This window comes from Fusarium oxysporum, chromosome 7 (assembly GCF_000149955.1).
Source record: "Fusarium oxysporum f. sp. lycopersici 4287 chromosome 7, whole genome shotgun sequence".
Lineage (NCBI taxonomy): Eukaryota > Fungi > Ascomycota > Sordariomycetes > Hypocreales > Nectriaceae > Fusarium > Fusarium oxysporum.
This window is the reverse complement of record NC_030992.1, coordinates 1,531,110-1,546,698: the sequence shown is the minus strand read 5'-3', so window position 1 is coordinate 1,546,698 and position 15,589 is coordinate 1,531,110. Positions and strand designations below refer to the sequence as shown.

The 15,589-nt window shown below is 48.2% G+C and overlaps 5 protein-coding genes across 7 annotated transcripts; 3 read left to right on the top strand and 2 right to left on the bottom strand.

The window, feature by feature from the left end:
• The first annotated feature begins 568 nt into the window (after nt 1-568).
• On the top strand, nt 569-3,461 carry FOXG_05217 (leukotriene A-4 hydrolase). 2 transcript variants are annotated; one of them, XM_018383382.1, is made up of 5 exons: nt 569-1,707; nt 1,763-1,898; nt 1,950-2,056; nt 2,105-2,499; nt 2,550-3,461. In XM_018383382.1, exons 1-5 carry the CDS (start codon nt 804-806, stop codon nt 2,925-2,927), a joined length of 1,920 nt encoding a protein of 639 aa, XP_018240305.1. In that variant the 5' UTR covers nt 569-803; the 3' UTR covers nt 2,928-3,461. The 2 variants fall into 2 exon arrangements, with proteins under 2 accessions (XP_018240305.1, XP_018240306.1); XM_018383383.1 differs by lacking the exon at nt 2,550-3,461 and having other exon boundaries at nt 2,105-2,543.
• On the bottom strand, nt 2,563-3,454 carry FOXG_05216 (uncharacterized protein). Its single transcript, XM_018383381.1, has 2 exons — nt 3,269-3,454; nt 2,563-3,219 (listed from the first exon to the last, which is right to left on the bottom strand). Exons 1-2 carry the CDS (start codon nt 3,401-3,403, stop codon nt 3,001-3,003), a joined length of 354 nt encoding a protein of 117 aa, XP_018240307.1. The 5' UTR covers nt 3,404-3,454; the 3' UTR covers nt 2,563-3,000.
• Nucleotides 3,462-3,589: 128 nt separating the features above from the next.
• FOXG_19008 (uncharacterized protein) lies at nt 3,590-5,862 on the top strand. 2 transcript variants are annotated; one of them, XM_018399173.1, is made up of 3 exons: nt 3,590-3,872; nt 3,959-5,490; nt 5,549-5,862. In XM_018399173.1, the coding sequence occupies exons 1-2, from the start codon at nt 3,784-3,786 to the stop codon at nt 4,251-4,253; spliced, it is 384 nt and encodes a 127-aa protein (XP_018240303.1). In that variant the 5' UTR covers nt 3,590-3,783; the 3' UTR covers nt 4,254-5,490; nt 5,549-5,862. The 2 variants fall into 2 exon arrangements, with proteins under 2 accessions (XP_018240303.1, XP_018240302.1); XM_018399172.1 differs by having other exon boundaries at nt 3,959-5,862.
• Nucleotides 3,593-5,487, bottom strand: FOXG_19009 (uncharacterized protein). The gene is made up of 3 exons (XM_018399174.1): nt 5,198-5,487; nt 5,093-5,140; nt 3,593-5,040 (listed from the first exon to the last, which is right to left on the bottom strand). The coding sequence occupies exons 1-3, from the start codon at nt 5,315-5,317 to the stop codon at nt 4,855-4,857; spliced, it is 354 nt and encodes a 117-aa protein (XP_018240304.1). The 5' UTR covers nt 5,318-5,487; the 3' UTR covers nt 3,593-4,854.
• Nucleotides 5,863-7,272: 1,410 nt separating the features above from the next.
• Nucleotides 7,273-13,404, top strand: FOXG_05215 (kinesin family member 1/13/14). Its single transcript, XM_018383380.1, has 2 exons — nt 7,273-7,865; nt 7,929-13,404. The coding sequence occupies exons 1-2, from the start codon at nt 7,802-7,804 to the stop codon at nt 13,187-13,189; spliced, it is 5,325 nt and encodes a 1,774-aa protein (XP_018240301.1). The 5' UTR covers nt 7,273-7,801; the 3' UTR covers nt 13,190-13,404.
• Nucleotides 13,405-15,589: the final 2,185 nt, after the last annotated feature.

Here is a 15,589-nt window from a genome sequence, read left to right as displayed (position 1 = left end):
ATAAGGGTGTTTAATGGTGAGAGCTTCGGACCTATCGTCTTCTACACAAGCTTTGGCTGGTGCTGTGTTTGCTTTGAGATATAATTAGAACGGATATCAGAGTTTCTCTTTTCCGGACGTTTTCTCTCGCCTCTGACTTCCATGATAGCCCTGTTCAGGTGTGCCAAGCCTGTTACCGAGCCTAAGCTTCCTAGTCCCATAGCCCGTTACTGGGGATAAACAGCGCTGGCTATAGTTGGTTATAGATATCTGTCGGCATCTTGGGCCACGAATGATAATGGTAAGAATGTCTTTGTGAAGACAGCCAGGCTTTTCTAATTACAATGGGAATCTGGACTCAATAGTCAGTCGTGAGAGACATTTCTGGTGGGAAAATCGTGATTTCTACCCCGTATTCAGCCTGACATCCCGTGTTACAGGCGATTGAATGTCATGCCAATTCCCGATGGAGACCATTTTCGATTATGGATTTCATTTACCTGAGGTCTGTTGCACGTGACCGGACCTGAAGATAAAGTTACCTAACTCATAAACACGGCCGGCATCACTTGACTGAACTGCTGGATCGATTTGTTTCAATGCGGTGTCGTAAATGGACCTAAGGCAGTTCGCATACAAAAGTCCCTTTGAGAGAAAGCCACTATCTTTCATGTTTGATACGCCTTTTGGAAGGTGGCTGGTCTACTGCGCGGGTCATCTCACGTGATGTTCTAGAAGAGGAATCTGAATGGAAACGCCTTGTTGTCATACCTCACTGAGCCCACTGGAATAAAGCTGTGTCATTGGCGATTCGACAGACCCTCATGTCGTGGTTCTCGTCACTCAAGAAACCTGCCATTCTGCGAACTTGTCAAGTCAAAATCACCCACAATCGCAATCTAAGACGAACATTCGCAACAGTCAATATGGCTGCCAATCGTGATCCCAGCACTCTCTCCAACTATAGCGCTTGGCGAACTCGCCATACGACTGCTAGCTTCAAGATCGACTTTGAGGAGAAGGCGCTCAAAGGTTCGGTTATTCTTCAGCTTGAGTCACAGACCGATAAAGAGAGCAACGAGATCATTCTTGACTCTCGATATGTGGATATTTCTACCATCCGTATCAACTCAACAGAGCCCAAGTGGGAACTGAAAGAGTATAATGCACCCCTCGGCGCCCCTCTTCACATCTATGTGCCAGGCGGAGTTGCAAAGGGTGAACTGATTGATGTCGCAATTGACCTCGAGACAACGAGCAAATGCACTGCTCTGCAGTGGCTTACTCCTGCCCAGACCTCGAACAAGAAGCACCCGTATATGTTCTCTCAATGTCAGGCTATCAATGCCCGATCTATTTTCCCGTGTCAGGACACCCCTGATGTGAAATCCACTTTCACCTTCAAGCTCACTTCTTCTCTGCCAGTTGTTGCGAGTGGTGTTCCTGTGGGAGACCATAGTGCCACACCTGGCGAAGAGAAACTCTATGAGTTTGAGCAAAAGGTCCCTATCCCTTCTTATCTCTTCGCCGTAGCTTCTGGCGATATTGCGACTGCGCCTATTGGCCCTCGAAGTATTGTCGCCACAGGTCCCAATGAGCTGGAAGAATGCAAATGGGAGCTGGAGCGTGATATGGAGAAGTTCATGGAAGTGGCAGAGAAGCTCGTTTTCCCTTACAAGTGGGGAGCTTATAACGTGCTGGTCTTACCCCCAAGCTTCCCATATGGAGGTAAGTTTTGCTATGAGTCAAAAAGCAACAAAACAATTGACGCATATGACTCTAGGTATGGAGAATCCCATCTACACGTTTGCTACGCCTACTATCATCAGTGGTGATCGTCAAAATGTGGACGTCATTGCCCACGAATTGAGCCATAGCTGGAGTGGTAACCTGGTTTCCAATGCCAGCTGGGAACATTTGTAAGTTCAAGATGACCAATCGCCTGAAGTGGCGATGCTAATGAGGTTCAGCTGGCTAAATGAGGGTTGGACGATGTACCTTGAGCGTCGTATTCAAGCAGCCATCCACGGTGATGCCGAGTTTGATTTCTCTTCCATTATCGGATGGAAAGCTCTTGGTGCGTAACACCATATTGTCATTGAGACTTCGGCTGACCATATCACAGAGGATGCTGTGGAACTCTTCGGCGAGGACCATGAATACACCAAACTTATCATAAAGCACGAGGGTGTTGACCCTGAGGATGTCTATAGTACCGTCGCGTACGAAAAGGGCTTCCACTTCCTCTACTACCTAGAGGGCGTTGTTGGTCGAGAGAACTTTGACAAGTTCATTCCTTTCTACTTCACCAAGTGGTCTGGCAAGTCTCTCGACTCCTTCGAGTTCAAACAAACCTTCCTCGACTTCTTTAACAACCTCGGAGATGAAAAGATCTCCAAGAATGTCGCCGAGATCAACTGGGAGGAGAAATTCTACACGCCCGGTCTACCCCCTAAGCCTGAGTTCGACACTACATTGGCGAGCCAGTGCTACGACCTCGCAACTAAGTGGAAAGACGCTGTAAGTTCCGCCGTCTATGGTGTGGTATTTCTACGCTGACGTTTTATCAGAACTTTACACCAAGCGCCAAGGATCTTGAGAACTTCACTGCCAACCAGAAACTTGTCTTCTTGGCTGAGGTGCAGCAGTCCGGTGAGCTGAGCGCAGACCGAGCGCAGCTCATGGGCAAAACTTACGATTTCTTGTCGTCTAAGAATGTCGAGATTTTGTCAGCATACTATCTAATTGCTCTCAAAGCTCATGATTCTGCCATCTACCAAGACACCGCCACTCTGCTTGGACGAGTTGGTCGAATGAAGTTTGTGCGCCCTTTGTTCCGCGCCCTCAACAAGGTGGATAGACAGCTGGCATTGCAAACATTCGAAAAGAACAAGGACTTTTACCACCCCATTTGTAAGGGTATGGTCGAGAAGGATCTCGGCCTTTAGATATGTGATTATCAGCAGACAGACGGAGGGACAGTCCCTAGAAGCCCACTCCTCACAAAATAAAAGAACAGATTCAATCCAGCCATTCTGATTTTGCCATCACTTCACCCCATGTTTGACTCTCTTCACGAACAAATTTCACAGTTGAGTCGACATTTTCAGCCCCGAAATTACCATACAGATGGGGGAAACCGCCCTCCCATCTGATGGAATCAGCAAACTGCTTGAATTCAAGTTTGATGACCCAAAGTAAGGATGATCTACTAAAGAACAAGTCTGCGGTCTTGGGTACCTGTAACCTGCATCAGTGAACAGTAGCACCGTCTACGAAAAGCGCTCACTTGAGTGGACGTGCTCAGATGAACAAAGCCATCATTCTGGTCAAGTTCAGATAAGGGGTGTTCCTTAGGAAAAGGGTCACTAGGCGGCGATGGGACAATTTTGTAAATGAACCTTGGAGGTGATTCGACAGACATTCTGGTAGAATCGACCGATACGTGACTGGATGAAGAAAAGAGATGTGGTTGAACCCCCACCAGAAAAACCTAAGCGCTGGTGATATAGGGTACATGAGGTTAGTGCGAATTCACACTGTATTGTCCGTATCATGTAGAACAATAACCAAGGCTCGGAAGATTTGCACTGTACACATAGCTTTCCGTGTCCCATTTCACGTGAAGTCAACATCAAACGTAAACTGCATCTTCAACCTCCATTAAACCTCTTCACTACCCCATATCCTTTACGTCACCAGTAGATTTGATTTTGAGGGATTTCTTCTGGAGCTGCAGCATAATCACATCTTTCGGGCCTCAAAATCCCCTGGCAAGGCCCCCAGTAGCCACGCGCAACGGGCATGTCGCGGGGCCCAGTTTCTTCTCAGCTTCACTTGCTGTCAAATCTCCCTGCTGTACCTATCGGTGACAAAGTCAGATTCCTCGGATGGTATGACCGGTGAACGTTGTTTTCACTCTTTGTGTGCTTGCTCACACATTCATTCACGGCAAGTACTGTTGGCTAACACAAGATAGCGTCACTTCTTACTCAACCTCTTCGGCCTGTCTCTTCCTCAGTCATCTTTATCCAAGAGATAGCAATGCCACTGCTGTGGTGGATGTCAGCCTGCTTCTAGAATCCCTCACAGCTGAGCAAACACGTGTCGGCGAGTTTGTCAACGTGATAGGGTATATCACAGAGCAAAAGATGACTCATGATAAGAAACAACCATACCAAGAGTCGAAACAGGTGTGTGTGCAAGCCATAGTCCTCTGGTCAACTGGTCCCATGGACCTTCAGAAGTACGAAAAGCTTCTCGATTCCAAATGAATTAGCATGAGGCATGTAGCGCATGCAACCAACAAACTGTGGGATTATCAGATCCAACTTTGATTCATCGCTATTTACCTAAACTTGCGCACGATCACACAAGCATGGCAGCATATTACTTAAAATCCGATTGGAACACGAGCCGGGTCCCGAATTTGACAACTCCACTCCTGTACTTTTGTGCAGCTCCAGCTCGACCTGCTACATGCCCAAAACAAATGTAATTTGGGCAGTATTGCACTCAAATGGTTTCTGTTGGGTTGGAATCATGCCAGATGGCACCGCATCTGTGGACAGACATGGCAACCACCATGACACTTGCTTAATTTGACTCAATTGGGTATCTCATCCTCCACATATCTATATTGGGCACCGGACAGCTTCTACTTCATGGCTATTTGCAGCCAGCAACCCTTTGCTTCACCGCACTATAGCATTCCAACACAAATTGTTTCACGGGCCTCAAAAGTCTGGGGTGATGGCTGCAGCTGCCAGCCCTCGATGTGCAGAAAACTCCCCCACAGGTATCTGTCAGGCTTCCCTCGGGGTACTGGAGAGGTGGAGAGGTAACACGGTTTTAACTGCTGAGTCATGCTGGGGCTCAATCATCATCTTGCCGGCGTCGGTCGTGGTAACGTCGATGAGAGTCTCTGGAAGACCCTCTCGAAACAATGACAGGCTGGTGTAACGGTCGTTTCAGCAACTTCTCGGGATTCTGTTGGACCTTGGCTGCGGCCTGTCGATCCCACAGATCTTTCGACTTTCGGCAAATATCATCGATTTGTTCCTATCAAATGTCAACCAACTGAGGACGTTTTTGCAAACCAGCAGCGACCAACATCTGTCAAGCAGGATCCGGGAGTGGTGATGAGGAAACCATCCTCTCCCTACGTTCGAATTCATGAGCAAAGGATAGCCGTTGGGCTAGCTTGACAAAGAGATACCTCCAACGTGTATGGGCGAACTGTAGCCTGGGGTCCTAGATAATACTGGAGTTCTTGAGTGATGACTTTTCTGTGAATGTCTTGATGCGGGATCCAGTATTTGTTCATTGAAGAGGACATGGTCGCACAACCGATTCTACTGAGGAACCTACGAATATCGAGACAGGCTGGGAAGGATAAAGTGGTATGAACTGGGCCAAGGGAGGGTATTTATCCAAATTTGGCACAGCCTGCTAAGTTACAAGATATGGTTACGATGTGCCTGACGGTTAGAGGGTACCTTTCATGCTAATGTATGCGAACCCAAGGTATGTTAATCTTTTGCGTGTGACTATGCTCACCGCTCCACAGGATGATATCCCCAACACGAATTTGAAGGTCTTCAAGGGGTACCCAGATTTGATTTGCTGCATGTGTTTTTTGTCGCTCCTTGTAATCGGAACCAATATGGCAGGAAACCCCTGCCATACGCCGTGAGCCTTTGAAAGTGAGGCGAATCAGGTGTGGTTGGTCATTGGTGAGCGGCGTCCAGCGTCCGCCCTGCCAGCGTGGCAAATATCGAATGGGTGCATCTGGTGCCAGTAACGCCGTGTGGAGGGAATTGAAAGGACGCTTATTGAATCCAGACTTTATTACTCCTTAAATACGTGTGTGAACAAGTGAATATGGGGGTTGTGGTGGATGTCTGTAAGGCTGATCACGTCGACAAAAGTCATGCTCTATTCAAGCGAACCCAGATCTGCGCTTACCACAACTCAAGCTTTAAACGATCGTGAGACTCATTGGGTGAAGTAAGCGCCATGTGCATCTCTTGATCTAGGGGCAACGGCACGCAAAGCCACTTGACCAATAAGTCTGCGGGTTGCCGATCTTGTAAGCGACACAGAACCCCATTCTCTTTCTCGAAACTGTCAAAAGCCAAGTAATTTTGTTCTTTTTCAAAGAGTGCTAGCACGACCATGCCGTTGGATCCAGATGATCTGCTCTAAGGCGAACTGCTTCGCTGCAAATGTCAATTGGAGATCCTCAAACCCTTGTCCTAGTCGCAATGTTGCGATTTGCACTCGAAAACCTTAATGATACAAGTTCACTCTTCATTCGTTGGATCTACTTCTGACGCCATGGCCTTTTGGAGCTTCAGTTAATCATCATTCCTGAATGATGTTGCAGGCGAGCGAGCATCAGACACCAATTGCTATCGTCAGTCCCTTGGCCTTAATTTGAAAAGAATTATCAGGAGAAATAACATGGCTGATCCTGGATTCTGTTAAGCGTCGCGGCGTCCTGGATATGTCTCGAGTTTCCCTCATTGAATCTGTTGTTACAAGCCGTATGAGGGATTCTTAGTCAGGTAAACGCAATAGAGAGACCTATGTAAGGGACTCCGTACTCGTACATGAGTTCGAAGGTGTTTCAAGGATTGCGTTTGCAAGCGAGATGTCTCTGTGAGTCATTTTCATTTCGGTTCATATGCCCCAACTTCCGGAGTAGCGAGACGAAGAGGTCTTAGCTGCTGGCAATAATGAGGGCAGTGTTCGCCAAGCAAGACACTCAATCTCACGATGAAGAACGGGTTCATCGGCTTTGGAATTATTGATGAAGCGCGCCACAGGGTTCTTAAATGTTCCATGTTTCTCTTTATAGGCACGCAAGTCCGTTTTCGCCTGTATCGCTGAATTAAACCATTAGAGAATCACAACTAACGTGGAGTTGAACAAAAAGTTGACAATTTCAAGGTCTGCATAGTTTGAGACGTCAAATTTGTCAATGAATGCCATGGCTGGTGCATGGACGTGATCCACAAATGAAGCGCGGGGAACAGGAGCAGAAGCGAAAGTAGAGGCGGAAGTCAACATCAAGGGCTGAACCGAAAAGCGAAACGAATTGGGGAAAACATGAAGACCACGAGTTTCATGAAATTAACACCGTCAAACCCATTGGCATTGTGTACAGACGCAACTGTTTCAACAGCTGACGAAGATGGGATGATCGCTGGCTTGCGGTTAATGCTCGGCAGTTAGTGTGCCTTCAACAAGATTGGAGTCACTTCCACGTGAATCCCACTCCAGCTTCTACTAACAACCCCAGATCCCCTGCTAATGCATCAGCTGCCAATCAAAGCACGGGACTTGGACCAAGCAGCTTGCTGCGCGACCTCCGACCGCGCCCACCAAATTTGTTGACAAGCAACCATCGCAAGGTATTCACTCGTCCTCGACAACGAACAGGCAAGCATTCTTGCAGCTCAGCTCCCAGGAAGGTAGCTCCAGCGAGACGAGCTTTATCCACAGCGAGCCCCTGTCGAAACCTTGAATAGCGATACCAAATCCGACACTGTCGTCATTTCTGGATACGTACCTCTTAGCCCGTGCCTCAAGGGACGGTCAACCCCCTTACGTAGCGATACCTACCGACGAGACAATGCGCTGAAGTTTCGGACGGCGACTACACCGTGGAGCCACATGCCGTTACAATAAACTATAAGCTACCGGTATATATCGTGTTGGGGACAGCCCTGATCCCCTTCCAAATCCCGCGCATTCTCAACAACCAAGCTTTTGTCCAGAGGGGACCGACTTGGGTCCCCTAGACAAATCGCCAGCCATGCCGCCCGCAGGCGGAGGAAATATCAAGGTGGTGGTGAGATGTCGACCTTTCAATAGCAGAGGTAAGTAGGCGCTCACCGGTTTGGGCTTGAATAGGTAAAGAGCGGTGCTGAAATGGGATGCAGAAATCGAAAGAGGTGCAAAATGTATTGTTGAGATGAAAGGGAACCAGACGGTGATTACCGCACCTGAAGGGAAAGGCGTGAAAGATGGAGGACCAAAAGCCTTTGCATTCGATCGTTCGTACTGGTCATTCAACAAAGACGACCCCAATTACGCTGGCCAATCGAACCTCTTCGACGATCTGGGACAGCCTCTTCTCGACAATGCATTCCAAGGTTACAACAACTGTATCTTCGCTTATGGCCAAACCGGTTCAGGAAAATCATATTCTATGATGGGCTATGGGAAGGAAATAGGGATCGTTCCCTTGATTTGCCAGGATATGTTCAAAAGGATCGATGAGCTAAAGAAGGATAAAACAACGAAATGCACAGTCGAAGTCTCTTATCTCGAGATCTACAACGAACGTGTCCGAGATCTACTCAACCCATCGACCAAGGGCAACCTCAAAGTCCGAGAACATCCCTCCACAGGTCCCTATGTTGAAGATCTTGCCAAGCTTGCAGTCAACGAATTCCAGGAAATTGAACATCTCATGGATGAAGGAAACAAGGCCCGAACGGTCGCCGCAACCAATATGAACCAAACATCAAGTCGAAGTCACGCCGTCTTCACCCTGATGTTGACACAGAAGAAATACGATACCGACACAAAGATGGAGATGGAAAAGGTTGCTAAGATCAGTCTGGTAGATTTGGCAGGTTCTGAACGAGCGACATCAACTGGTGCCACTGGTGCGAGGCTGAAAGAGGGCGCTGAGATCAACCGATCGTTGTCGACATTGGGTCGTGTCATTGCCGCTTTGGCTGACCTGTCAACGGGTGGCAAGAAGAAAAAAGGCACTGGTCAAGTTCCCTACCGAGACAGTGTCCTGACGTGGTTGTTGAAAGATTCACTAGGTGGTAACAGTATGACGGCAATGATTGCAGCCGTCAGTCCCGCTGATATCAATTTTGATGAAACGCTCAGCACTCTCCGATATGCCGACTCCGCTAAGCGAATCAAGAACCATGCTGTTGTCAACGAGGATGCTAATGCCCGTATGATCAGAGAGTTGAAGGAGGAGTTATCGCTATTAAGAAGCAAACTTGGGAATGGTCCTGTTCCTGGTGGAGCTGCTGGAGGCGGACTTGTTAGCGGAGAGACTTATCCTGAAGGCACACCCCTAGATCAGCAGATGGTCAGCATCACTGGCTCGGACGGGGTTCTGAAGAAGGTCTCAAAGGCAGAGATCGCGGAGCAGTTGAGCCAGAGTGAGAAGCTGCTTACGGATCTAAATCAGACATGGGAGGAGAAACTGTTAAAAACTGAGGAAATTCACAAAGAACGTGAAGCAGCTCTCGAAGAACTTGGTGTCAGTATTGAGAAAGGTTTCGTTGGCCTGCATACGCCGAAGAAGATGCCGCATTTGGTCAACTTGTCCGACGATCCGCTTCTGGCTGAGTGCCTGGTCTACAACCTCAAGCCTGGTACCACAACAGTCGGCAATGTCGATACCAACGCCGATCATCAAGCGAACATCCGACTTAACGGATCCAGGATATTGCACGATCATTGTACTTTTGAAAATGCTCCCGATGGGACTGTAACTCTCACTCCCAGTGAGGGTGCTTCGGTCATGATCAACGGAAAGCGTATCACCGAGCCGTCACAACTTCATTCTGGCTACCGTGTTATTCTGGGCGATTTCCATATTTTCCGATTTAATCACCCTATGGAGGCGAGAGCAGAGCGGGCTGAGGTGCCAGAGAGACCACAGAGCTTGCTCCGACACTCCATCACAGCTAGCCAGCTCCAGGCACTGGATCGAGGCTCGCCCTCGCCAAGTCCCCGACCCGGCCACGAAAGATCATTTAGTAGGGTCTCCGAATTTGGCGACATCTCTAGACCAGAATCTCCATCAATATTCCAGAGAAGTGGCAGGGAATCGGATTGGTCGCTCGCAAGACGAGAAGCCGCTGGCGCAATTCTTGGATCTGATCAAAACCTCACCAGTCTTACTGACGAAGAGCTCAATGCTTTATTCGAGGATGTGCAGAGGGCAAGGGCGGAACGAGTGAATGGTCGCGAGGATGGGGACGATTCGGAGTCTTCTTACCCGATCAGGGATAAGTACCTGTCGAACGGCACGATGGATAACTTCTCGTTGGATACCGCTTTGACAATGCCCTCAACCCCAAAACAAGGAGAGCCCGACGATAGATTGAAAGAGGTCCGAGAAGAGTTGCAAAGCAAATTGGAGAAACAGAAAGAAGAGTACCAGGACCAACTAAAGAGCGCCGAGGCTGCTAACGTCGAGATTGAAGAAATCAAACAGGAGAAGGTCAAGATGGAGGCAGCGTTGAAGGAGTTGAAGGAAGACATGCAGAAACAGCTAAACCAACAGCGGAAGCAATTCGAAGAGAAGATCGAAAAGATGGATCCCCTTAAGATGCCAAAGAAGAGCCCGACCCTCTCAGAAGAAGAGATTGAGATGGCAAAGAAGACTGTTAAGACTTGGCGAGGCCGACATTTCGTGAAGATGGCTGAGGCGGTGTTGCAAAACGCATCCATTCTCAAAGAAGCCCAGGTCATGAGTCACGAACTTGATGAGCACGTCGTTTTCCAATTTGCGGCGGTTGATGTCGGCCATGTTTTGTGTTCGTCCTATGATATGGTGCTCAATGGCCTTACTGGTGAGGGCGATGATGTGGCGCTGGAGGAAGCTCACAAGCCGTGCATTGGCATTCGTGTGGTTGATTATAAGCACAGCGTGGTCCATTTATGGAGTTTGGAGAAACTACATGACCGCGTAAGGCAGATGCGGCAGATGCACCAGTATCTTGACCAACCGGAATATGCACAGCACCTCAGTCTCGATAACCCGTTTGTTGAGACATGTATGCCGTCATATACGCTTGTGGGCGAGGTTGATGTGCCACTGAAGGCAGTTTTCGAGTGCCGGGTTCAAGATTCCACTCTCGATGTCTTATCGCCTTACACATCACATGTTGTCGGTATCATCAAGCTTTCCCTTGAACCATCACATGCCCGTGCACCAACAAACACCCTCAAGTTCAATGTTGTCATGCACGAGCTCGTGGGGTTTGCTGAACGAGAAGGCACAGAAGTCCACGCACAGCTCTTCATCCCAGGCATCTCTGAAGAGGATGGCATTACCACGACCCAAATGATCAAAGACTTTGACGAGGGACCTATTCGCTTTGAGAGTGTTCATAGCATGAGCATTCCTCTATTTGCCCCCCAAGATGTCACCTTGAGAGTCGCCATCTTCGCCAAGGTCTCCACGATGCATCTGGATAAGCTGCTCAGCTGGGATGATATGCGAGACGCTGTGCCTGTAAGAGAAGATAAAGCCAAAGCATCGCGAATCAATGAATCACAGTTCTACACCCAAGAGAAGCACGATTTACTCTCCCGGATTCAAATCATGGAATTGAACGAGAATGGCGAATATGGCGCCGTTGAAGTTACACAAACCAGCGAGCTTGACACGGGAACTTTTCAGCTTCATCAGGGGTTGCAACGAAGAATCGGCATTAATATCTCTCACAGTTCTGGCGATGCTCTTCCATGGAGTGGTGTCACTGCTGTTCGCGTTGGAAAGATCAGACTTGTTGACTCGGCTGGGAAGACACCTGACATGGGAGCCAATGAACCTGATATCTCTCTGAAGTTGTCCCAGAGCCCGATCTTTCGCGAGAACGCCAACGGTACCAAAAGCCTCACAATCTATGCTCAGTGGGATTCCAGCTTGCACAACTCATTACTGCTTGATCGAGTGACGCAGGATAAGTATCGAGTTCAAATGACAATCTCATGGGAGATCAGCTCTGAGAAGTTGGCTGAGCCGATGAAGTTCTCGCAAAAGGTTTGCGTGCAGATTCTGTCAAGAACTTTCGTGCGGCAGACCTCAATGTTTTCGGCACTCTGGCAGAATGTTCGCTTTGTGCGCTCCTCGACTGGCATTTTCACTCTTGCCATGCGTCCTGCTCCTGTCAAGAAAGTCGGCGACCTGTGGAGGCTAAATAGCCAACACGACTACGTCAAAGGCGAGGAAAACCTAACAAGCTGGACACCTCGAGGGGTGTCGCTAGTCAGCGATTTCCTCATGGCTCGTAAGAAGAAAAGACGCGCCGCGGACATGTCAGTCACGGAGTCTGTCTTAGCTAAACTTGGTCTGGATGGAGCAAACACCCTGCCTGAGAAAAAAGAACCCGAGCCTGAACCTTCCCCAGAGCTAAAGCCGATCATCCCAAGCGACGATGACCTGCTTAATGATACACCAGAAACCTCACAGACTCCTTCTCTCGATGACGAGGAGCAACCTCCCGCAGACGAACCTCAACTTCAACTCTTCATTGAAGCACAACAACCTGAGACGGATCTCTCTAACCTGGAGCAGCGTGAAATAAGAGAACCCCACGTTGATGAACAGGACCAGCCTGTCAAGGAAGAGCCAAAGAAGGAAGACACAGAAGAAGCCTCATCGGAGACACCAGAAGCTACGGAAGTCGAGGAGGAAGAAACAATTACTGTGGAAGAGCCGCTGCTCAAACCCGAGTATGATGAAGACCAGACCTATCTTTTGACAAAGTGTCTGAAGCTATGGAAGAAATATCCTGATCCATCGAACAACATCCTTAGCCCGACCAACATGGCACCTCCAACAGACGGTCTGATGACAGACGGTCCAGCGCAGCCGACACTTATCGCAACAGTTATCCGAGTACCAAAGAACCCCAAAGTTCTGAAAGGCGGGTACTTGATGATTCCGAACAGCGACTCGACTCGTTGGGTCAAAAGATTCGTCGAGCTGCGGCGACCGTACCTTCATTTGCACTCTGCTACTGATGGTGACGAGGTTGGGCTCATAAGTTTGCGAAACTCTCGTATTGACAGCCAGCCTGGGGTGTTGGGCCTGCTTCAGGGCCCCGATGATTCTGGAGCGCAAGGTCAGGATGGGGGAACTGATTTCACACCAGGACATCGACGAACTGCTTCAGGCCGTGTTATCTCTACTATATGGACAGGCAGTGGACCTGGTGCCTCATCAGGAGGGCCAGGCCTTCAGCGACTACCAGAGCGGATGCAGTCCGCAGTGTTTGCCATTTATGGGACAGACAACACTTGGCTATTCGCAGCACGGAGCGAGCGTGACAAGATGGACTGGATCTTCCGAATCGATCAGACATACATGTCAAGCAATGACAGCGTCCCCGGAAGTGGGATAGCCAGCCCCTACCCCGGGAGCGATTTCTAGAGCAGGGTGAGCCTGTTTGTTATGAGGGTAATGACTTGCAACGTCCTCTTGGGGAAATGATTTTCTTTGTAGCTATTTGATGGTGAATTAGATGAGATGACTTATACCCCCACAGGAGTAGGAGGGCACGCCGATCATGTAGATTTGCTTTAAATTTTTGGATACATCTTAGATAAAAGAATCAATTGAGAACCATAGGCAAAACCGGGTGCAATGGCCAATGCTGAGTGAGTATCCGATGTTATGTTGTACATACCTGTGCTGTTACCCTATCAGCCATTGTGAGGCTATGCTAAGTCAAATACCGTTGAGCTTCAATGGTTCTAATGCAAGGGAGACCAATACTGTGAACTAGAGGCTCTATTATGCTCACGCTATATGACACAGTCGACATGAAGACCATCAGAGCCGAGGACAGCTACCAAAGTTCACCTCCTATAGATATGCAAAATATGTTGGATCTCTCCTTGTCACAGCCAAGTGATACTCACCCACAAGGCATGCAATGATGCAACGGTTTTTCCGCAGTACAACATGTACAGCATTGTACGTGGTGAAACATGCATGCAGCGCATTTTCAAAGTTGTGCAGGTGATATAATTAGTGAGAGGCTGCAAGATACGTAATCTCAGCAATACAATGGTGATTCACCCTTGACAACGCATGAATGGCTCGAGTGTCTTACATTTTGTGATTCTAGTGTGGGAGCCGGGACGGAACAGATCATCACGTTCCGTTAACCAATAGGGCATCTGCCACAGGTAGTTAGAAATTTGGTTTAAGGTCAAGGATGCTCGGGGAAACGGCTTCGGGGCGAAGCAAGGAAAAGTTGGGGGGCTGCCCCCAGAATTCCTCGAGAATTCGATTACGGAGGTATAAAGCTGGGCATGGGAACTTGCACCGAGATTATAACGTTTGGGGTTTAAGTGCTAATGGCGTCCCTGGGGATGGTATTGGGTAACAAGACTAGGTCACCAGAAGAAAACAAAATTGGTATGCCTACCTTTGTCCCTTGGGCATCAGAAATGAGCCTACGGATTTGTGATTCTGGGACCGAACATTCTTATCGATCGCGACGGAGATGTGTTTTCGAGTTGTGTATAAGCCAATAATTATATGTAGCGAAATATGCGCAAGGTGCCTTAGTATTGGTAACGGTCAAGGAGCATACATCATGGTTAGCAATATGACCATGTCTATCGATTGGTTCGGTGATGCCCCAAAGACGTCCCGATTTGTTAGATAATGGTATCCTGTCAAGCGCTGGGCCATTATTATTGCTTTGATAGTACTCATTGTAACGATAGCGATGGTGACACAGGTGTCAGGCCAGATTCCCGCAACACCAACATGTGCCGGATCAACACTGAAATTCCTCAAGTTAATGAAGGCTCTTTTTTGGTTGTGAATGCTACAGTGAACATTTTACCTGTCGAGCAAAGTATTGTTCGCCCAGACTGGTGGATCGTCCCTCCATGCGTGGTTTAGCCGCTCCCTGGGAAGAGGATGCCAAGATAAACTTATCAGAGAGGTCCTTAAACTTGGGCTAACTTACCTGAATCTTTTTATCATTTAGAATTGAGGTCATGAATTTTATTGCCTCCCCTAGCCACTGCCAGTTTCATATCTCGACTAATGCCAATGTGCAGGTTGTATTACAGCCCTGATATTACCACGTCCCCAATGTTGAAGACAAATACAGCTGAACCAGGATGAAGGAAGAAGAGGGGAAAGGAAACCGCCGAAGGAGGAAATGTTTACGAGACAGGGTCCCATTTGGCCCGCTTATTAATAGTCACTCAACTCAAAATGAGAGAAGAGGTTTCTGAGAGGTGAAGGCAGACCCTAAGGGATCGGCAGAAGCATCTCTTCCGGGGACAACTTTGACAAGGACAAGGAGTGTTTGAGAGGCCAGGAATGGCAGAAGTAATTAAACTTTGTGTACAAAGAAATACGTAAAGAGGTGCCTCCAGCGGTAAAACATTGACTTTGAGTTGCCAAGTTACGCAGCAGCATGTGCATACTACTATAAGGATGCATTGAGTTTGGAAGAGGCTACTAACTTCACGTCAAAAACTGCAGCTAAGTTGACATGAAACGCGGGACGGTACGATGCCGGTAGCAGTAGAAGGCGTGTTATGACAAATATTCCTTAGCTACTGGGAGATGGGCGCCCAGGTAACTTTCCAAATCATGGCGTTAATTGTGCTCATGGGCTGTCCCTTAGTGAGTTTGTCACGAGAGACAGATTGAGTTTCTACCAGGTTCAGAGTTAGAGCCAACTTTAGTTGCATGACTAAAAGAATTGGGGCCAGAGTAGCCCATGCTGAAGAGGCATAAAATATGTTAGATCATATTAGATCTTGAAATGAGAATGATGAGCGATGTGTTTTCAATACA